Source organism: Orbicella franksi, unplaced genomic scaffold, assembly GCF_964199315.1.
Source record: "Orbicella franksi unplaced genomic scaffold, jaOrbFran1.1 SCAFFOLD_32, whole genome shotgun sequence".
NCBI classification, from domain to species: Eukaryota; Metazoa; Cnidaria; class Anthozoa; order Scleractinia; family Merulinidae; genus Orbicella; species Orbicella franksi.
In genome coordinates this window covers 33,492-56,906 of record NW_027670378.1, presented here as the reverse complement: position 1 = coordinate 56,906, position 23,415 = coordinate 33,492, and the positions used below count along the sequence as shown (strand labels likewise).

At 39.3% G+C, this 23,415-nt stretch overlaps 2 protein-coding genes across 2 annotated transcripts; one reads left to right on the top strand and one right to left on the bottom strand.

The window, feature by feature from the left end:
* Positions 1-1,035: 1,035 nt before the first annotated feature.
* LOC145471179 (large proline-rich protein bag6-A-like) lies at positions 1,036-19,117 on the bottom strand. The gene is made up of 25 exons (XM_081454820.1): positions 18,925-19,117; positions 18,628-18,669; positions 16,750-16,825; positions 16,063-16,122; positions 15,587-15,714; positions 15,183-15,254; positions 14,794-14,844; positions 14,052-14,132; positions 12,903-13,018; positions 11,926-12,031; positions 10,734-10,955; positions 9,120-10,080; positions 8,414-8,547; positions 7,670-7,763; positions 7,036-7,107; positions 6,480-6,551; positions 6,054-6,151; positions 5,470-5,523; positions 5,172-5,271; positions 4,134-4,264; positions 3,281-3,541; positions 2,962-3,138; positions 2,729-2,836; positions 2,370-2,472; positions 1,036-1,649 (listed from the first exon to the last, which is right to left on the bottom strand). The coding sequence occupies exons 1-25, from the start codon at positions 18,991-18,993 to the stop codon at positions 1,489-1,491; spliced, it is 3,549 nt and encodes a 1,182-aa protein (XP_081310946.1). The 5' UTR covers positions 18,994-19,117; the 3' UTR covers positions 1,036-1,488.
* Positions 19,118-19,194: 77 nt separating this feature from the next.
* On the top strand, positions 19,195-23,033 carry LOC145471180 (F-box/WD repeat-containing protein 5-like). Its single transcript, XM_081454821.1, has 3 exons — positions 19,195-19,976; positions 20,147-20,930; positions 21,413-23,033. Exons 1-3 carry the CDS (start codon positions 19,391-19,393, stop codon positions 21,675-21,677), a joined length of 1,635 nt encoding a protein of 544 aa, XP_081310947.1. The 5' UTR covers positions 19,195-19,390; the 3' UTR covers positions 21,678-23,033.
* Positions 23,034-23,415: the final 382 nt, after the last annotated feature.

Genomic DNA, 23,415 nt, shown 5'->3' with positions numbered 1-23,415 from the left:
TTTATTTCAATTGCCGTTTCCGTTCTTATCTAGTGTAGTCGATTGTAGTAGAACTTTTCTACCATATACTTTCAACCCTCCTGGCAAGCGATACACAGTTCTTAATAAACTCACAAGTCTTGACTGATTAATTAACAACGCTTACTTCCCTGTGTAACGCAGGCCTAGGTTTTGAGATAACGAATTAACAGTGCGTAACTGCAGGCCTAACCATAACTCTTTGTCTACAGCCCCAGCATCAGTCTTCACTGCTACAAATTTGGTTACCACGAACACTTGCGCCCTTCGTAACACAGCTATAAAACACAACTTGCCTTTTGCTCCGAAGAATGCCAAGGTTCAAAAAAGAAAACTTCTTTAAAAGACTAACTATGCAGAATAAGACTAGAAACGAACAGTACCTCCTGAAAGCACTTCTCGATTTCGTTAGCTCCATTCGAACGGTCATACATTAGGGGTTAAAAGACCTTACAATCCCTGTTCAAGAGTCTACTGGCAACAATCTCGTAATCGCAACTGGAAGTAGCATTGTGCAGAAAGACTAAGAAGAAAATATTTCTGCCCACGACCGTCACTGCTGAACAGGTTGGGTCAAGCTCCAGAGTGGAAGTTCCACGTAACATTTTGAGGAATTACGATTGATTATTACCCGACTAAGTTAGTTCAGAGTTCAAATATAACTAAAATCAACCAACCAGATTGCCCCATTGCCGGTCCAATATTCTCTAAGTATTGGACCGTGCAATGCCCCAAATGATCCTATAAAATAATTCTTAAAGATTTTCTGGTAGTTTTATGGCTTATGTTTCTGGAAGAACTTGCTTTGACATAAAAGATTCCGTGATCGTGGCATTTTTTTCCTAAACATTTCCAGTCGTGTAATAAGTTTCTTATTAACAGGTTTGCTCGGGACCGTACTGGGAGAAAGTCAGCCCTCGGTCTTCTTTTGTACGGACCTCGGTCCGTAAAGACCGAGGGTCAATATTCTCCCAGTACGGACCTCATGCTTAGTTAAAAAGATATATGTGCACGGTGTCTAATTACAAGCACCATTCATTTATTCGATTTTCGCCATTCTAGATTCAATCTTGAATACTGTACCTACCAAAAGTTCAGGTTTAAGGTTAAGTAAGAACTGACATGAGAAGTTTGCTTATACAAGTCAAACAGGAAGACAAAAAAGGAAAAAAAAAAAAGGAAAAAACCAACAAAGAAAGCAAAAGAAAATTTGAAAACGTTTGACTCATAAATCTGTGCAAGTTCTGAACTTGTCCACCGAAACACAGCTCTTGCTCTCACAAAGATCGAAGGTCCATCAGGTTAGCTTGAAAAAGCACCTTCATTTAACGATTTTCAACTTCAATACGAAAAACCTCCTCTGCTCCAGGCGAATCGCGCGGATGGGTGGTCAAACACTAAGATGACCGATTCCGCCCGCGGCAGAGTACCTTTAAGAAATTCTAAGTTTGGCCCGCTGTTCTCTCGGGTCTACTTCCTCTGCGTGTCTTTGTCAAAATAGTCTCTTGTCTGAGGAAATCTATCTGGACGGTAGTCGGTGTCTTTTTCCAGTCTTGTCTTGACTTCTTTCTTAATCTCTCGGCGGTACGCTCCGTGGAGTTTACGATTTCCCTTGGCGGCTTTGGAAAGATCTGCAAAGGGATGAGATAAAAAGGATCAATTCTATATCAGGAACCTGTTCTATATTCATTAATTAACTGCTGCAGATAGTGACAAAGCAAACAAACGCTTTAAACTACAAAGAAAATCCAAAGCAAGGGAAAGACAGACAATAATGAATCCCACAATGGAAAGGAGACCTAGAGTGTATTCCATTGATTGGAAAATGTTTCAAGACCTATTGATCGGGTACCACTTTTTTGTTCTAACCACATTTTGACGTCATCTGTGATCAATAGTGAGCTAAGGCAAACCCCGACGGCAACGGCAACAACAACGCCACCAAACAAAAGGGTTAATGAGTAAAACAATGGCTACGCACGTGTGTTGTAAGTCTTTGTACATTACTTTGCCGTCCTCTGCACATGCAGCAACAACGTTAAATGTCTATTAACCTCTGCGTATTTTGAAGAACGCGAACGACGGTGACTAATTTTTCGTATAGTCATTTAGAATTGAACGCTGGCGTTACACATTTAGCTTGAGCAAGTTCTGAGACGAATAGTCGCACTGAACAGATCTAAACAATTGCAAAATTTGCATGCAGGTAAAATATAAATTTATTTCTTACTAGGCATAGTCCTCAGGGTCGGTCGTCATTGCTTAAGCTTTCTAATTACCGAACAGACGCACGGCAACATGGAATCTATCTGTTAAGCTGTGGTTGTTGATGTTTTTTTTAGTAAGCTAACCTTCCAGACTGGTGAGAGGCGTGGCTCCGGTGGCGGCAGCGGCATGCTTCAGTGCGTCACCAATGCTGTCTTCACTTGGGGTAATGCCTCGCTGATCTACGATCTAAACAAGTGATCAACTGGTCAGTACTTACATAAAGTAGCCCTCCCATGCAAGATGACATGAGGTTAAATGAGTTTAAACGGCGAAAATAAGCCTAGGAATTATTTTGAATGTTTACTAAGACAAGGTCGAAAGAATTTTCCGAGAAAGATAAGGAATTTTCAACTTGTGTTACCAGAAACTCACAAGGGATTCGGTTTACACATGTGAGCATGTGAGCTTAAGGCTACGATTACTTGAATATCACAACGCATACCTTACGCCTCTTGGGTGGTAGTCCATTGATATAAGCATCACTGAAAGGTGCCTGGGGTGGCACTCTCCTCTGCCGTACAATATCTGTTGTGATAACAGGGATCCATTCCTACAAAGAAGACAAAAATGTTCCCTCCCTGTAAACATACCGACATCAATCGAGACTTGTGCACGAAGTAACGATACGATCTAAGATCACTCTATGAATGAAACTAAATCGCCAAAACTACATACCTCGGGCATGATGGACTTCCACTCTTCATCCCTGTCTTCATCCTCCATAGCCTCCTCCCCATCCGGACACTCTGTCTGCAGCCTGTCTGAATCAGTGCCTGCTGTAATGGATCCGGGGGGAGTAGTAAACGTCTCCGAGTCATCAGAGCCATGACTGTCCATTTCGTCGTCTACGGCCTGATGTATCAATGCAACTGTTAGCGTGTTTGAACAGTCAGGGGACGTCTGGTAAACTTAATCAGGCAGAGGGTGAATATAAGACGTTAACCTGACGCCTAAGCTGCCTCAAGACGTTCAAAGCACAAAACAGTTTCCTTACCCCATCCACCTTCTCATCGACTGCAGGGATTTCCTCAGCCATGGGTCTCGAAGGAGCTTGTGGCTCTGAAGAGGCTTGAGGCCGTGAAGGAGGTTCAGGTTGTGAAGGCGGCTGGGGCGGCTGAGCGCGTATCATAAAGCGCTGTAGTCGTGGTTCGCAGTAAGCTCTGCTGTAGTACATCTGTCGAATGTTCCTGAGTAGCAGCTGGACGAACACTTCTCGTGACTGTTCATTCATGTCCGCTGTTAAGCTTGACTGTGGCTGCAAGTTCACCATAACGGAAATCGTTGACCATTTGAGTTCTAAAATCTCCTACTTATTGCCGCACATTTGTTTCAATGTTGGCTCTGAGAATTTGGTGAGATCAAAATAGTGAAATAATACACCTTGCGTTACTTGTCAAAGCATTCAAGTACTGGTACATGAAAATATTTTGCCGGTTTTTGATAATGAAAGGGCGAGAAAGGGGTGTTTTCACGCATTCATCAGCTTTTCAATCAAACGATCGTATATTTCTCACACTTCTCGCGTTTAACCTAGTAATCTGTAGTTTTTCACATCGGCCTTTTACATCCCACAGTGGCCAAGCAGGGATTAATCTCAGGAGAACAGGGATAGCGTAGCGGTGAGGGCGCTCGCCTTCCACAAGCGTGGCTCGAGTTTAATTCCGGACTGGTCCTATATGTGGATTAAGTTTGTTGTTGATTTTCGTCCCTGCTCCGAAGGCTTCTCTATGGGTACTCCAGAAAAACAAACAATTCCAAATTCCATGTCGTCCTTGATAGGGGACCCGCATGAAAACAAGCTAGGACCTCTCTAAATATTGCTATTTATTCTATTAATTCCAGCTTACCAATCTATTCCTGATAACTTGCTCCACTCCATCCATTCCATCCCTGTAGCTGAACACCAGCAGTGTAAAGAATTCTGCCGCTATGTCTTTCATGTGGCCTTGAAAGTACTCTGCAAACCTCGGTTCGTCTTCTGTTAACAGTAGAAACGATTGCAATTAACAAACTTCACACTTCCAGCAGTGACTGCTATTAGCACAACATTCCAATGACACTACACTGTAGAGCAACGGTACGAACAAAATCAACAAGTGGTGTAAGTGGAGCAGTTTCTGTTTGAGCGAAATGAATTCAAAGTGAACGAGCGATCACTAAGATATGAACTAAACGCTACAGTTACCAGAAGTACGAGTAAAAGAAACAAAGGGATAGATATCTACCCACTCTTCAGGTGTTCTGCGGTTTAAGTAGTTATAAAGAAACCTCAAAGAAAAATGTTAAGATCCAGCGGGATTGGCATCACCATCTTTTCCAGCCATGCATGAAATAATGAAGAAGCACGGGAGGCGATCTGCTACATTGTAGCTCCTGGGGCTCTCTGGTAATACAGCCCCCTAACTGCTTCGAATGACAACTTGTAATCAGAGACAGTATTTTTGGTTTTTGTATACAGATGGTTGTTGCATAAGTAGACTGTTCACAGTCCCCTATTTTTCCGTGAGATCGTAGATGTCGATCGTTGAGCTCGACGGGCCGCCATCTTGGTCTCTTGATGCGAGCGAAACTGGGGAGAGTACAAAATGCCCGTGGGTAGGGGTGGTGGCATTTTGTACTCTCCCCAGTTTCGCTCGCATCAAGAGACCAAGATGGCGGCCCATCGAACTCAACGATCGACATCTACGATCTCACGGAAAAATAGGGGACTGTGAACAGTCTATTGCATACGCTGTACATTAAACCGCTATAGGCAGTCCTTTTTACACAAACTCCTTCTGTGGTCCGCGTAGTGAGCGCGTATTAAGTTCAATGTACCAAACCAGTCTGTAGCTATATTACAGAGTGACGCTACCCCATTTTATGCATGGTGGTAATCTGCTTACCTGAATGTAAAACCAAGCTTATGGCATTTCCAATGTAATGCTCCAGGAAACTTTGTGCTGATTCAACAATATCAATGTCATCTTTTGTGGGAGCAACTCTCTAAAGATCGGAAAAAAAATTAATAATATGTTACAGGTAATTTTTGACTGGCAAGAACGATTAAATAATTACCACAGCAATACATGGATTGCTTCCGTTTTCAGTTGTTATCCTACAGTCTTCAGGATTGGGGTTTAAGTGTGGTGTTTGATCCACTGATAGCTTGCTGGCAGTGGACATATTAGCTCAATCACTTACCAGGGAATCGGCAACACCAGCCACAATCTCTTTAGTCAATTCCTTTGCTGCTTCCTGCATGGATTTACAAGGAGGGCAAGCAACAGTAAATCAGTAAAGAACAACGATCACCAACTGATACTAGTGTAGTTAAGTTCCACGTTGTCAAGAGCGAATATTCCAATCCTACTCCCACATGTGATCAAACCCTCATTTCTCCATAATGTAAATACATTGTCAAAGAATCGTGTAATGAGAACATGGAAATAATCAACTCATCAGAATGGAATTGAAACAAGTAAAGGGAATTACATGGCATTGTTTAAGTTAGAGAGCGTAGAAGAACGAACAAAACCAGTCCTTGTTGAATACATGTACATGTCACAGGTGATAAGTCGGCAATGTCAGTTCAGTTCAATGGTTAAGAAGCGAGGGGAAAAGGACGCTTGCTATACAATAATAGTGAAACACATTTTGACAGGAAAATAAACTGCAGGCACCGCTATCCCTAGTAACTTCAGCTATCATTGCGAAGCCCTTAATACAATAATACAATAATTAAGAATGGACTGCATACTCAAGGCTAGAAAAGTGTAGAATCTTACACTGATGTTCTGGTGTGTGGCTTCTTTTCCACGCAAAAGGTCCTCGTTTACATACAGCATTAAAGCTGGCTGCATTCGTTCAAATGGTTCCTCTGAACCTAAATAAACAATAGAAACAAGGTTCAATTATACGAATAACAACAGTGCCAGTTATAGCAACAGTGCCATTACGGTGAACAAAGGAACTCTTACTGCTCTGACCTGTCCACTGTGCACTGTAGCTACTTAACGGAAAAATTAAGCCTAATAATTTTTGAAGTTCTAATAATTTCTGGAGTTCTAGCTCAGTGCTCCCCTTCCCTCCCAATGAGCAGTTTATTCTATTGATATGCTCAAGGTAGGGGAGTTACTCTAACCTCGGAAGGAGGAGGGGAAGGCGGAAGGGGGACCTAACTTTCCTAACTATGGTACTCTGGTATAGCGTACCTACAACCACACCCATAACATCCTCCATTGTCAGCACAGCACTCAGGCGCTGGTATAGGGCTGCAATTAATCCTTAACAAATAAAACGACACAGCATCACAATGAGCAGTAAAAAGGTGTAACTACTATAACAATGGTCTGAGGGAACTGTCTTATCTGATCATCCCAATACGCTTTGAAGTTCCGCTTTATCTTCCGATTCAAGTGAGAAATTCTTCAATGTTTATAGGCTTGCTTTATGCTCTTGCAAACGCATGAATACACGGCTAAATCAGAAGGCAAAATTCGCAATTGGAATAAAATCACATGAACTAAAACGGAAAAACAAACAGAAAGGGTCTGCCTTGGTTTGTTTGAACAGATAACAAAGTCATTGCTCAGTTGTTGTCAGTTTTAAAGCCAAATCAAACTGCATATTAGCACAAGCAGAACTGGATACATTACTACATGTATCATTTGGGGCTCTTAAGAGATGTACTTAGAAAGACAACCATCTAGACCTAAGGATGTATTAAACAGGGACCATACACAGAGTAACAAAAAGTGGAGAACAAACCTTCTTCATCTTGTATATCCAGCCCACTTGCTCGCATGGTTTGGATCAGAGAGTTAATTGTCTGTGTCTGACCTGTTAATTTGAAGCAAACGACAAAACAAACATTTGTTAAATGACTACATACATGTAACTAAAGATAAATGGCATAAGTGCAGCTTAAAATAACCCCAGATTGGCGATTCAGGACACAAAGTCATATACACATTGTTTGAAAGTATCAAGTGTACACTGATGTACTCCTCTGACAAAAGCGCTAGCTGAACAGCACATTAAATGTTCCATTGATTCCTCTCTTGAGTTAGAGCAGTAGAGTCATGATGAATGAGGTGAGATATACAGGTACACTGAAAGTGTAACACTACAGGTTCCCTAACATGAAGCAGCTAGGAGTAATGCTACTCCCCTGGAATGTAACGCTAGTCTACTGCAGCTTTTGCCAGGTTTGCCCTGACAGTTTCTATTAAAAATCCTGGCAGAAAAAGATACTGTGGCAGTGTTAGTAAATGTTTGCCCAAAAAAACCCAACAGACCCCAGCCAATGACTCCACCTGTCTCGATCAATGTAGAGATCTGCACATTAACCATTATACCACTGTTTCATGGTTGCCCACTGTAATTATATGACTGTACTGACCTCCTTCACTGTGGCTGTGAATGTCTGACATTATTGTATCTAAGAAATCCATCATTGATCGTCTTGTTTCCGATCCACTCATTGGTCCACTTGACTGTAAAACACAAAATTCATGCATCAACATGTAGACATTTGATTGTTTCGGTTAATACACAGTATAAATACTACACAGTGGTTCACAGAAGCCAGCTTTAACAAACAATGACATGCAGGTTGGAGTACTGCTCAAATATGTTGCAGCTCCCAATTTCTTCCTTTAAGGGTAAAGATGACTGTTCATTATTCCTACTGTTCCTAGCCAATTCTCACAAATCTCCCATTTGTCATACAGTACATGATGCATCTCACGATTTGAGGTAAACAGTTCTCCAAGTAACATACATGATCTCCTTTCAATTCATGAGGGTATCAGCACAAACTTCACGCTTGAAACTTCCATTTTGTAAGTTGTAATAGAGGCTTGTAGGGAAAGTCTGCACAATTTTCCTGTTTATTTTGCACCATAACTGTTTGTGTAACCCAGTACCCAATTTCCAAATGAACTCTGTAACAAGTTGCAGTGAAGTAATCTAAAATTGTCTGTGATGAACTGAACTTGTTCAACATGGTGGACATACTTTGCTCATTTTGTTACTACAACTTTCTTGATTATTTCACTACCAGTATCCCCGTTACTCCTCCAGTCCTGCAAACACAGCGATCATTGTATAAGCACAAGTGAACATGCGCTGTTCAATACGGTACCTGTCTACTTCCTCTTGGATTAAAGCCTCTGGGGAAATATGATGAAAGCCCTCGAGCGCCGCCAGTGCGTTGATCATATGCCATCATTCCCAATATCCCCTGTAAATCAGCTGGAGATATTGTGCGCTCACGAGCTGCAAATACAAGGAAACCAAACAATCAAATAACTATCTGGCTAGCAGGTTGGTTAAAAAATCATACCATGGATTTTCGAATCCAAAATCTAAAGAATTTATGTGGGTAAAGGTGATCTACAGGTACAGTAGTTTCCATTAATGAATACAGCACTGTTTAAAGTACGTTATACGTGCAGCAGTTCCATCCTATAACAAGTTCTTGTTTATTGCAACAAGGTGGCACAAAATGAGAACCTTTTTTCTTAATGTGGGTGTTGAAGTTCTCCTTTTGTCAAGAAAGGCTATCAAAAACTGTATAAAAGAAGACTTGCATGATCCGGCTATAATGCATTAATTTTCGTCAACTGACTTGGTAAGAAACCTGCACATCCGTACTAATAAACCCTCAGTAAGGACCAAAACAGCCAGATCCAACGATGGGCAGGTGACAGACAGCTTTGGACCACAATGGTGACAGCCTTATGTGCCACTTACATGTAGGCACAAAGAAGATTATGTATGTGTATATGTATAAAGACCAAAACAACAGGAAAGTCAAAATTGAGACCCTATTAATTTCTTTACTATACCTCTTGTCCTCTCGTCTCGTGGTGGTCTTGGCCTCTCCCGTGCAGGTGGTGGGTTAACAGGGTTGGAAGTCTGTTCACTTCCCTCCCGAGATGGAGCTTGACTCTGAGGTGTGCTAGTAACTGGAGTCTCAGCCTGAGTACTAGTAGTATTGGTAGTACTGGTAGTGGATTGCGTCGACTGCTGGCTGGTCTGCTGTGACTGAGCACGCTGACCCTGTGGCCCAAAATGAAATGACTGGCAAGGCAAAGATGGGTCTGGGTGATTTGAATTTGCTGCAGGCATGCCAGAGAGAAGATTCATGGACAGTCCTGCTGGTAATCCCTGAGGTCTTGCTTGCTCCTGCCCTGGGGTGGCACTCTGTGCTGCAGGTGTCGGCACTGACTGGGTTTGTGATTGTGGCTGTGGCTGACTTGTAGTGGTTGCTGTGGCTGTGGCTGTTGCTGCACCTTGTCCTTGTGAGCCCGGATTCTGAGCCCCGGTCATTGCTGGTGGTATCTGACCCTGGGCTGCTGCGGCAGCTGCAGCCATGGAAGCTGGAACATTTGAAATTAATGCAATAAAATCATCTACTATGATGCGAGTCCGTACGCCAGGCTGTGAAGTCTGCGTCGATGTACTGGTGCTGCTGCCATTTGTGTTAGTACCAACTGAGGAACGTTGCTCCCCAAAGGAGCTTGAAAAAGTCTCTCGTGCGGCACCATTGTCTGCACTGGCACTCATCCTTGTTCCACTAGTGGATGTAGTAGATGGTGTTGACTGTGAATTGACTGATGATGCAGCAGCAGTTCCACCTTGAGATACATTTGATATTATGGTAGTAAATGAGATTCCACCTTGAGGATTCACATGAATTCTTAAGTTCTGGTTAGTTCCCAGTGGCAACTGTGGAGTAGCTGGAGTTGGCAAGGTTGGCTGGGTTGGCTGGCTGGCCTGTGGTGCTGCAGAACTGGCAGGGGTTTGCTACAAATACAGATACATCAATGAGTAAGAAACATGCAAAGCTTTGTGCTCAGAAAATTGCTTCTCAATCCTTGACACCACCTCCATGTCTTTTAAACTGAAAATCAAGAAGGCCTTACACATTAAACAAGCAAGTAAATCATGTTAATTTAACACTTTCATTTTAATTTTCCGTGTTACAATACACATTGTTTTCTGACCATTGTATTTTCTAGTGTTTCATATTCATGTTGTTCTTTAGTATTCATATATTCTTTGTAAGTTCACTTTTATATCACACTGACTAGCGGTTCATTTGTATTTGCAACTGAAGATGGATGGTGGCCATCCAAAACATGTTTTGCAAATCTTAACCTGTGTGTTTTTATCTCAAAGCAATTTCTTGTCTGCTACTACATGTAGTTCGCAAATTTAGATACAGTCAGAATGAACACAAGTGCATGTACATGGAGTGCAACAGTTTTGTTGCAATAACTTCGACATATACATGTCAATTATAACAGAATGGCTGTGGAGACTATTGCCATTTCTACAGTGATACTAGTGATGACAGAGAAAACAATCTGTTAAAGGAGGCAACTAAAGGAACTCGAGGAAAATACTGTACTAATTTTTAACAGTTAAAAAATTAATTCTCTCAATCTAAATAATACCTGTGGCTGTTGTGTGCGTATCATTTGAGGTGCACCCACAAAGCTGGACAGCATGGGTACTGATGGCATGTGTGGAGACAGAGATGTCAGAACACTTGGTCGCCTTGGCTCTGGACCACGGAAATTGAATGTCAAATCTGACAGGGCATGGTAAGCATGGCTAAGATTGTGAAATGATTCAGCTACTCGGTCAGGTAAGGTGTCTTCAGATGGACCCAAGTCCTAAAGAAAACACATACCATAAAGAGAGTTAGCGATACTTGGCCAAGTGTACATTTGGCATCCTGGCTCTGTAACCAAAGCACAGATTGTATGGTACGTGCAGTGCTTGAACACAGGTACTAGGTAGTTAACACTTTAATCAGACACCACTGTGACCCAGGTGGTGGGTTGCCGACATGTACATGCAAGGGTGTCCTTAGTTTCAAGCCCTCTTCCCTACCATGGGCAGTGATGTTTAAACATCATAACATTCATTTGATTTGTGCGGTATGTTTCATAATTTAATATATACATGTGTGCCCATATGAATAAGTATGTTAAATGCGCCTTAAGCAGTCTAAGTTCCCAGTGGCCATCTCTGAAAATAGCAATGCAATGCCTTGAGCTACAGTACTGTAAATGATCTAATAAACGCCCTCTCTCTAATGAACGCCTCCTATCTTATTAACGCCCCCCTAAGCTGACAAGTTTGTATTAAACGCCCCTCTCTAACAAACGCCCCCTATCTAATAAACGCCCCCCACCATGGTGGTCGACGAGGACTCGGATGTTGACATTGAGCTATAAGAACTACCAGTACCCTTTTCCGCCACTTTGTATGTACCATATACTGTTATGGATTTGTAGACGGTTTAGACTTATCAGCAGACAGACTTGATAGTCTGCTAAAGCTCTGTCATTTAGATTATTATCATACAGTATTTAGGTTACCATGTTACAGTTATTAAAATAAACGCCTCCCTCTTTTAAATGCCTCTTATCTTTTAAACGCCCCCCCTTGGACCCTTGAAATTTAATAAACGCCCCCGGCCTTTATTAGATCATTTACGGTACATGTACATGGCGTAGACTTGAAAAGCTACTAATCCATGTGATTCAGTCTACAAATAAGTGAAATCTTCTAGATATTTGCATGAATAACACAACAAATAAATTCAAATTACAAAAGACTTGTTACAACTTGCAGTACCTCAGGCCTGTTAGTGTCCAGAAGAGAAGCATATCTCTCCAGTACTGTTTGCATGGATGTCATTGAGTCTCTTGCTTCTCTCAATATCTGTGCCAGGGCTGCCGGGCTGTCAGGAAATAGTCAAAAAAGTATAAACAGAAATCGTATCACATGGTGGCGAACACAATGTACATGTACAATTTCCACTGTTTGTCTAAAGCTAATGAATACATCAATTGTAAATGTACTTGTAAAAATAACTCTTGGGGGAGAAACAACTGAAACCAGTTCACCCAATTCTATGACATCTCATGGCTGTATATCAAAGGTTTCAACTGGCTACCATCACAAATCTGCAATGCATTCTTGGCCTACAGCTGTACACCAGTACAAAAGCACTGTACATCTAATCTGTACACGCACTGCTAGCCCATTTGCACACATTGGAACATGTAGATGTACATGTACATGAACAAGCACACATACAGATGGACTTGTTATTTTGAAAAATGATTATTAAGTTGTTTTTATTTCTCCTTGTGTGGAACAAAGCCTGATTCACAATGTACACTCTCTGTCTGAATTGTCTTCATTCATATCATTTTACATGTAATTGAATAAAGAAGGTTGTAGATAAACATTGTAAATCTGCAGCATACTACTTTCTTCGAGGTTTAAAAATTGAGTCTGGTGATTAGGGAGAATCCATACACTACATGTACATCAGGGCTGTCATTAAGTTTTATGTCACATGTAGCCTTGATCTTCATACCTGTAACAAACTTGTTACCTTTTGAGTGAACTGTATCAACTGTAGGTAAGTTCACCTGTTAAATTAAGGGCCCATCAAACATACTCAGCCATAGCAGGTGTTACAGGTTAAGGCCCTTATTGACAGCCCTGCTGCATCCTATATGTTATACAGTTTTAAGATAAAGGCCTTCCATAACAAGTCAACACATCTTAAATTCAACAATTACACACTACATGTACTGTACCTAGCAAGGGATGAAGTTTGGCTTGCAGCTTCTGTGGAGGTTCCTTGAGTTTGATTGGTGTTTTCAGTACCGGTACTTGGCGTTTCTGATGTGTCCATAGGAAGCACACCCTCACCCTGAAATATTGGCACAGCATTTTTTTAATCAATAATAAACATACTGAAGTACAACTTACATTGTTTTGTACCTAGACAGGTGTTCAAAAAGACTTAAAATTATGTGTGAAGGCACAAAGTGTTGAAGGTAAAGTAAATGGATTTGATTTCAGATGATTCAACTTAAAGAGCTCTTGCTTGCAGAACAAAATCCAGCCCAAGAAATATTTTCTGAACTTAATAATTATTACATACAATGTGCATGTAGAGCAAATATAAAATATTAAGTTGATATTTAAGTTTAGTTCCATTTTATGTTTTATCTTTTTTTTTTTTTTTTGAGGATAGCTATGGAATATGAGTGGGAATATTACGCTAATTATTCTACAATTATCTTGTTAGTAACTTCAATGTTGCTTTTGTATCAGTTACTAACAGGACATTACTTTTCAGTTGTCATCCAAAAAGCACATAAATATACATTTCCAAAATTGGGACTCCCAACAAAACATTAAAACAAAAATGTTTACATTCATTTTGCATCCAGTATATATTACAAATTACACTGTACAGTCGAACCTCGATTATCCGGACTCGCTGGGACTGAATGAAATAGTCCGGATAATCGAGGGTCTGGATAATCAAAAATATGAATATTAATGAAGAACTGTTTAAATATAGCAACACGTGACACAGCACTTTTACAAATCCTTTGGAAAACAATATGGTCTACTGTACATCTTGAACCACTCAACTATGAGCCAATCAGAACTCATTCGAGTGTTCTCCACTAGTTATGATGTGCCCAAGCTCTGCTTTTGCTCTTTAAAAGCAAAACAAACTCACTTTTGAAAGCACTTTTCAATGCTATAGTTTTAAAAAGAATATTGCTATGGATCTTGATCGTGACTAATAAATATTCATGACAAAATTGGGACTAGAGAAAAAGTCCAGATAATCGAGAAATCCAGATAATTGAGGTACGGATAATCGAGGTTCAACTGTAATACCATTCTATAATATATGCATAGAACTTTCATAACGGGTGAATTACCTCAGTCCGGTTTAGACAGGAAGATGCAGCTGTCATGAAGTGTCTGGCCCTGTTAATCCGCTGGGACACATCATTTCCAGGCTGATGAACAGAAACAAATGCATGAACATTAAGTACACTCGAGACAAAATTCCTAATTACCAGGCCAAAAAATGAATTATTAATCAAGAGAGAACAAACAGCATCTAAAAAACCTTCCAAAGAATTCAAGGTACAATGTGGGTGTAGGCTTATCATGGTCAATGGTATTAAATTCATGTAATGTGACACAGAGTGTCTTTTGAAAAACTTAGTAAAACTTATATTTTGCCAACAAAATTTGTCTTAGTGAAGACCATTTTTTCAAGGGAGGTCACCAAAAGGCGATTACTGAAAAACTTGAGCTTGGAGCCCTGACTGAGTACATCTAGCTTTGGTACAAGGACCTGATTGAATGTAAAAGAAATACACACACTACTACAATTTTTTGGCATATCTAAGCACTGAACTTATTATTAATAATATTTTTTTGAGGGGGTGGGGGCTAAATATTTGTATACTTAGAAGAACTTTAAAAAGTTATAAGTATTATTTACATTTACAACTGTATTTAGGAATCAAGCATTAACATGACAGATCTTTATGTAACTGCTCAGTGACTAACTTCTGTTCAGAAAATTGTATACTATGTCAGCACATAGAGGCAGGACTGACTGTAAATGATTTTATCTTGTACAAGTACATGTACATGTACACACTGTACCTGAGTTGTTGCTTGAAGGTTAATATGAACATTGACAGACGATCCATCATCCTGCAAAATAAATCATTATTACATACTATCATGTGTACATGGTTAAAACATACATGAGATAACAACAATCAATGTATCTGTCAAGCTGGCCACCAAATCAGCAGTCATGGCAAACTTGAACTGATCATCAAGCAAACATTCAAGGACAGCTTTTATTTAGGAGGGAGCCATTACTGCCATGGGTATGCAAGAGAACCTACATGTACACTGTAAACTAAAGCTACAGAAACATGTACAGTGTAAGTGTAAGTAATTGGAGACGAAAATTGCATGCCATGTATCTGGAACATATAAGGGCAAACAGTGAGCCATTTATTCATTGTGAGGGATATACTTACAGATGATGTTGTACTGATATTAGCTTGGGCTGAATCCACTCCAAGTTGATTAACCAGACTCTGGACTATTTGCTGAAGAGCAAAATTCAAGAATGTTATTTTAAACCTCCGCAAAATGCAAAACTATCCTGTTACAGTTGTAATATAATCAAAAAAATGACTATTAAGTATACATGTAGTACAAATTATATGTGTCGGCTACATGCATGCATTGAACCCTACACCATAATGCATACCCTGTATGTGTAATATTAAAACTGTAAAACATGATGCATGTAAAGAGCAAGTTAATATTATACATTAAATCACTGAAACATACAATTTGTATTAAATACATGTTCTGTACAGGTACATGTACTTGTAAATGTGAATAATAGCCAACCTAAACATTTAGACAAGATTACCTGAGTAGCACCAACAACATCAACTGGCATAGAAAATGCTCCCATGACGATGTTAGGACCCAGACCAAAAGAAGGACCTCCTGGAGTAGATGAACTGGTGGAAGTGCTGGAAGAACCATTGGCACCATCTGATGATTTGATTATTAGTGACAGTTACTCTTACTATTTTATTCCAATGATAATTTATATCAACCAGGTGAATGAAGAACCAAACAGAATTGAGAATTTTGTCATTCATATGACTACTCCTCTACTGTAACGGTACAGTGTACATGTACATGTGCTATATTTGGTAACAAAACTGTTTACAACATGTAGATGTCTTTATTATACATGTAAAAACACAGCTGTTTTTGATCAGATGGCAATACATATTATATGTATGGCTGGACAGGATCTGAATGGGATGGTTTGAAGGAACTATGGTAATTTAATCCTGAAAAATTACAGTTTGTTGTATGCAATGTCACACAAACCTTGAGAACCAGGAACAGTCGGTTTTCTTTCAACAAGGTGGATCACACAGCCGTCGGCTCCTGCATGATAAATTTGTCTACTTATTTTGATATGATCAAACGATGATTAACATGAAGTTATTAACATCAATAACTTTAAATAGCATTTCAGATTTTCCAAGATTTGGTAGACATGTATCTAGATAATTCAGCAAATTTCTTGATTTTTAGACTAATTCTATTACCAATTTTTCATAACTACAGTATTAAACACACCATTTTACAGTAAGTTAGTCAAATGCAGCCAAGCCTCTCCATGAGAGCAAGGTAAAGGGTTGATCTTGAAATAATGAAAAGTAGAAATGTAATGCAGCAGAGACCTTTGATTGGATTGAGTAGCTACTATTAAAGATACAGCTGCAAAATAGACTATTTGCTCAATTAAAGGACCCTAGTCAGTCTCCGCCATTTTGGATGCCATCAAAATTATTGATATTGCATGGTGCAAGTTGTGATCCTGAAAGCATGTTTAATTATCTTTAGTAGTTTTACGATGATTTCCTTTGTTTCAAAAAATACAACAGCAAAACTATCGCATGTAAACAAAAACAAAGGTGTGGCTGACTAGGACCGTTTAAGTTGTCATCAAATATAATAATTGTAACTTGTACATCTTGATCTGTGGAAAGTATAACTTTTGAGACTTACCATACTCTGAGAGCTTCTTATCATCTTGAAGGACCTTGCCTTTAAATATAAGTCTTTGTTTATCAGGAGGTATGTTCTGAAGAAGGTAATTTAAATAGTAAAAAGTGAATCCTAAGGGTTAAGTAAATCCCTGCTGTGATGCAGGGCATTTTGGGGTTTTACAAGTCCATTACCACATTAGGAAGACTCTTAAATGATAATCAGGGAACACAGTGCAAGCCATTCACCGATAATTTCTAGAATAACTGTTATATTGAAAAAGAAAGAAATTTTATTGTCAACAAGCACCATCTGATGTCAAGTAAAAATGTTCTTTAGATCTGTACAGTGTACATGTGAGCTCAAAAAACAATGAAAAATTTCGGACAAATGAGGATTGTTTAATTTAGAAATCTTGCTCCATGTACTATGAAGGCACCTTCTCATTTCTAAAGTGGTCATTAATTGATGGAAATGTGATACTGAAAAAAATTGGTAGGGCATCCACATTAATCACAAGTACATTGTAACAATAAAATTATAAACAACAAACAACATGTAGTTAAGCGATAAATTAGCAAATCAAAACAGCACCTTGTACAACGTATTTACTTCTTACCCAGTATGCCAGACTGCAAAACAAGTAGCCTTAAAAATAATCCTCTAGATGGAATGTATACCATTCATGTTTCAACCAAATAATAAACTATACATGTCTGATGTGTAATATTTAGTAAGAATTTATATGGCGCAAATTTGACACACATGTACATTTTCAAATGCACCTCACAAAATGCTAAACAAGAGAACAAAATAAATAACTAAAATAAAAATATACTATTAAATAATTAACAGTTACTGGTTAGCGATGTGTTGCTATTCTGGTGTTCCTGGTTCTAGTAAAAGTTCATTAAACTTGATTTGGTCACAGTAGGAAAATGTAGCTTTTATTTTATTCATGTACTTGGTAACTCAGTTAATTATGTCAGTGTGTCAACCCTTACGCATGCGTACCATGTAAACCTTATCTTGTGTGATGCTAAACACACGTGCAAGGACTCACAAAAGTAGACACAGCATCTTTAATTAAAGGCTGATCCAATTTCTAAATGTAGAGACATCAATCCCACCCCCCCTCTCCTCCTAAGACATACCCCAGGCATTCAACATGTTGATGCATTTGACCAGTTGATGACAAGGGTGGGAGATGGGACATCAGTGGTTGATACGGGAATGTGATATTCAGAATTCAACATCACATGAGAGGGATAGAGGTGGATTCGCACAAGAAGTGTAAAGATCAGTAAAGCTAAAAGACAACAAGAGACAACACCGGTCTCTATATAATCGAAAAACAAGGGCCTTCGAAGGCCTTGGCCTGTGTTCGGAAGTAAATATAAAGTTCTGCCTGTGAAAACATAATCACTTTAATTTGTATTTTAGCCTTCACAGCATCTGAGCAACACAAAGACAGAATGACCCAAATACTTATCCTGTTTGCATGTCAACCTCCAGGCAGCTGCAAGGACAGCTTTTACCACTCGATGCTGTGTTGCACAACCGTGCATTTTAAAGAACTTCCTTAATTCATTTGATATACCAAGTTTAATTGCAAGAAAATAAATCATAGCCGACATAGTTGGGCGAAGAGAATAATTAACAGTCAGCCAAACTTCGCAGCAGAAGTTTCTGCACTCGACAGCAAGCACATGAGCTAAAAAAGATTTTCCTTTCCATGCTACGCCTATACGAAACGTGAATTAAACCCGCCATGATTTTTTCTGCTTTCAGTTTTGTTTGTAAAGTACGTGTATATATGTAGCTTTATAGGGCTACATTTGTATGTTCAAGCTAGCTAGTTCATAGAGTAATCATATCATCTTATACTTTAACACTTACCACATCAGGTGAAATATGCTCCTTGAATTCCTTTACGGTACACTGCCAAAAACAAGACACATTTCAAACCGACATAACAGAAGAACTGCTCGATGGCCGCGAAGATGTCGTTGTGAAAAATTACCTCGATAAAAGAGTCTAAAAAGAGTTCAAGCTGTGCTTTACAGTGAATTTTGAAGTCAAATGAATCACTAAGTAAATAAAATGTAAAAGGAAGGCCATAAAATGTTCATAAAACTGAAAGGTTGTATGTAATTTATCAAAAATTCGATAAAACTTCGCTTCCTGGGTAGTTACCTCGTCGGGCACCGTGAAGACTTTTGTCTGTGAATCTAACGTCTTCACCGATATTTGCATCATTCTCATAGGCTTCGGCTACTCTTGAAGAGTAGTACTGTGTTTTAAAGGGTAAAAGGCCGTGAAGAGTGACTTCAACCAGCCGTATCGCGAAAGCTTTCTATTTCAGTCTTTGCGAAGTCATCGCCGTTCCTTCCAAGAATGGCCGCTATCTAAAACGCATACCTGAAAGCTCTCCCCAGGGTCTTCTCCCCTCAACGGCTCCTCGGGAGAAGATCCTGGGGACGAGGATGCATTAGTCCAGTCTGCAAACTTTAACTTGAGGGCCGGGGTGGGTGAGGTTATGTTTAGACTTTTTTGCGCGGCTTCTAAGTTCATGCAGAAAGATGGCGGCGCGGAAGACTAGCATTTTTTCCGGGCAGAAAATTAACTAGCGTCATTACAGTAAAGCAGCCTTTTAAAAACAATGTCTCTCATTGCAGACGAAACTCAAAAAGGTACCGGAGGTCCAGGAACTTTGTTAGAGCTGTTGGACGAATCATCGGCGAAATCTGTTTGGACTGAACTCCCAGATAACCTTCTTTTGCATATCTTTTGCTTTCTTTCCCCGAAGGAAGTGTTACTTGCCGGTGAAGTCTGCCGAAACTGGCATCGCCTGTCCAAAGATGAAATGCTGTGGAAATTCTTACTTCAAGGAACTTTAAATCCTGGCATGAATAAGGTTAAGCTTCCCAATTCATCCACTTCTTGGTTGGCAGAGTTTCAAAGAATTCACTCTAAGACTCCTTTTGTGGAAAGTCAAGTACTTGAGGAACACACCGATGAAGTCCTTCATGTTGCGTTTTCTCATGATGGCCAACTTTTCGCCTCAAGCTCCAAAGATTGCAGTGTGATTCTGTGGCGTGTGAGTAACTGTAATCGTGTTGGTATTGCCCAGAAGATCAATTTCCAAGAGTATAATTGGGAGTACGTTCAGTTCTGTGAGTTCAATGGAAGCGACACTTTGCTTCTCGTATCAGGGGTAAACAAGTTGCGACAGTTCAGCTTTAGAGGTGAGCGAATGGATTAGAATAAATATTGAAGCTTATTTGTAATTATTTTGTTTTGTTTTACTTGTAGTTTGTTTGGTTATTTGTTTGTTTAATTATTTTCTATGCATGATTTATTTTCTATTACCATTATTATCATAATTTATTTTTTCTTTTGTGTATATTTTTACCAGGTGAAATTTTTATATGTGAGCTTCAGGGATCGTCTGTCATTGGATTGGTTCATGGGATTAACAATGAACCCTATGATGTGTTTGGAGCATGGTTGACTGAGAGGTGTTACATATCAGGAACATTTGAATTTCTGGAATCTGAAAATGATGGGTCATCAGTCTCAGAACTTTGGGCAAATTGTGTTGATGAATTGCCAGAAAATCAGACAAACCTAACACGTGTTGTTAACCGTAATTCTAGCTCAGTACGGACTGTTCTTGTCGCAAGACCAAGTGGCGGTTTACAACGCACCTATGCCTCTGCTATTCGTGAACAAGACGATCAGATTTGTCTAATTTTTACTCATGGCACAATGACTTATGTCCCTCATCAAATAGTTTTCAAGTGGTTAAGACACACAAATGGCACCAGCAAAAATCACAAAGGTGCAAGGAAAAACTCCTCCCACAATGGACAGGAGGAAGATACTGAAATGTGTTCAAGTGAATACCAGTCCTTCTCTTCCAAACCAGACCACTGCATTGAAACCAACGCACACATAATTGGAATGAGCTTATCGCCTGACCACGAGTATCTCTATGTGAATTGTCGCCAGTGGGAGAAGCAAGATGGTCAAATTGGCTACTGCCAGCTTCCTCCTGAAATCTCCAAAGATATATCATTGCAAGTGTACAGTTTGACCACATACAAACTTGTTGGTGTTCATGTCGGCCATAAGGCATACACTCCTAATGATGGCTGTTTCTTTATTTTTCTGAATGTTGCGGACAATCTGGTTGCAAGGTAAGTTCAGACAAGCAGTAGTTATCCTATATATGCTGTGCAGAAAATTCTACATGTGAAAGAAAATGAATTGGTGTGACAAATAAAAAAAAAACGTTTGTGTCTCAATGTTCAATGTAGAAAAGGCGTATGCTTGGTACAATTCCTTGGAAACAGAAACCTTAAGCTTACAGTCATGTCCTACAGGACCTCTCAAAGATACATGTACATGTAGAACTGTGGACTACTGAGAATGCCACCAGCTAAGTGGTCTGAATGACACTTGAATCTGCGATCTCAGGATTTTAAGTCTGCTAAGTCTGGTACCTTAACTACTCATCCATGCATCTTACAATCCTATAAAGATTTGAAGTGAAACTTACCTATCGTTTTGTTTTCTAAAGAAGCAGGTCATTTGTGGCAAGTGATTTTCCATTATTTATTTATTTAATTGCTTTTGCTATGTCATATTGGTAATAATTCTATTTATTATCTCTGACTAGTGGAGCTGAGGATCATTGCACCCATGTTTGGGACAGACACTTTGGAGCCAAGCTGGCCACTCTAAAGGGACACAGTGATGTAGTAAATTGCGTGGCATTTAACCCTGTCAATGAAGAGATGTTGGTTAGTGCTAGCGATGATCACACCATTCGAGTGTGGAGATCGAGACAGCTGTCTAAATTAAATCACCAGTCAAACGTGGGAAGACAATGTGGTGAAGTTAGCTTTGTTGATGAAGGAATTTACAGAGAAACAACTGTGTGATTATTGAAAATATCTTACATGTTAGACTACAAAAGATTGATATTGCACTTTCAAAAAATATCCTCCATGGTACAAGGCTCTTAGATAGCTTTTTTAGGTCATTATGGTTCTAAGGTATGATCTCCCTCAAGAGACCAAAAGAAATCAAATGCTTGGATGGGCTGGAACGTTTTGGAGAAGATCAATAACAACACTGCGGATAAAATTAAACATTGAATTACTCCCCAGATCCTCTCTCAACTTTCTGCTTTCCTTCCCCAGTACCCACTCTTCAAGCCATTTCTATTTCTTTGACTTGCCTTTGGGTAATGTATGCCGTATAATTACGCATAATAAAGTTTACAAAGAGAAGGGGATTGCCATATGCATGTCACTGCGACAGATGGTTCAGTGATCATATACACATCTGTTGTTTGCTTACATTTTACAAACATGTAAGTGCATTCTTCAAAGAAATTGAGGTGGACTGTATTGCAGTGTAGGGGAAATCTAGAGAGAAAGAAGGACAAGTTATGTAATACAGTAATTTAAAAACATTGGTAACAATAGAAAATTCTGCTTGCTTGTACATTGCATGTCCATTCCTGTGGCAGTTTAATATTTTCAGAGATACATTTTAGAGAGAATGATAAATATTTTAACAGATGATTTTTAGGTTCAGGTACATGCAAGGACAAAACAATTTGAGATTTCCTTTGATTTAAGGCTGGTTTTTTGACTTTATTTCACATTACTCATAGAGATAATAAAATTTGTACCAATGAGCATTTAACATATGCTAATTAATTAGCTGGAGAAACAATAATGTACAGTGGCCAAAGAAGGGTGACGAATAATAAGATCCGAGACTTGCTGAGAGGTCAAGAACCTTATTTAAACTTCAGAAACCAAAACTTGCAAGATTTCAGACTGAAACAAAACTCCATGACTCCTCACAAAGGATTCTGAATTTTCTAATTCAGGATCAAAAGTTCCCAATACCGATGATGTATTAGGTGCCATTCGTCACCTCTCAAAGTTGAGAATCCTCTAGAGTACCAGTAGGCTGCTGTTGTGTGAACCTATTAGAAGAAAGACCATAAAATGCAAGTGGTTAATTGCAATTAATGAATACTTAACTATTGCACAGATACTGTTTGTCTCCGTTGCAGACAGAAATTTTGTCTTGTTGTACAGAGCTTTAGTTGTTATTTAAACCAATTCACTGAGAAGTAGGCAGTAGTACATAGCACTTATAGGGAATGATTGATGAAATGATAAATTGATTATATAAATAACAGCAGATGTAAAATTTACATATTTGGGAGTATTTAAACCCTGAAATGACATGTATTGTTAGTAATAAATGAAAATACTAAACCTAAATGCTGTCAGCATCTTCTCTGATCTTCGTAAACTACATTTACATTTTTGTGATGCCAGAAGCCTTTTTCGAATGTCAAACAAGGAGAGAGCAAAAGCTGATTTCCTCTTAATTGCTGTGCAACAACCCCATTTGTTTATTCCTTTTCCATTTCATAGTTGATATTGCAAATCATTTCTGTGTGGGCTTGCACAAATGTTTAAACCCACAATATTAACGGCAATAATAATTATTTTTGATTGTATTATACACTGTTAAAAGAATGTAAAGCACACAAAGTAGAAAATGCTAATATTTAGATTTGGCCAAGTCTAAAAGCCTGGGCCAGGTTGTTCAAAGCCAGATTAAGCTAACCCAGGAGAGGCAAGAATTTTC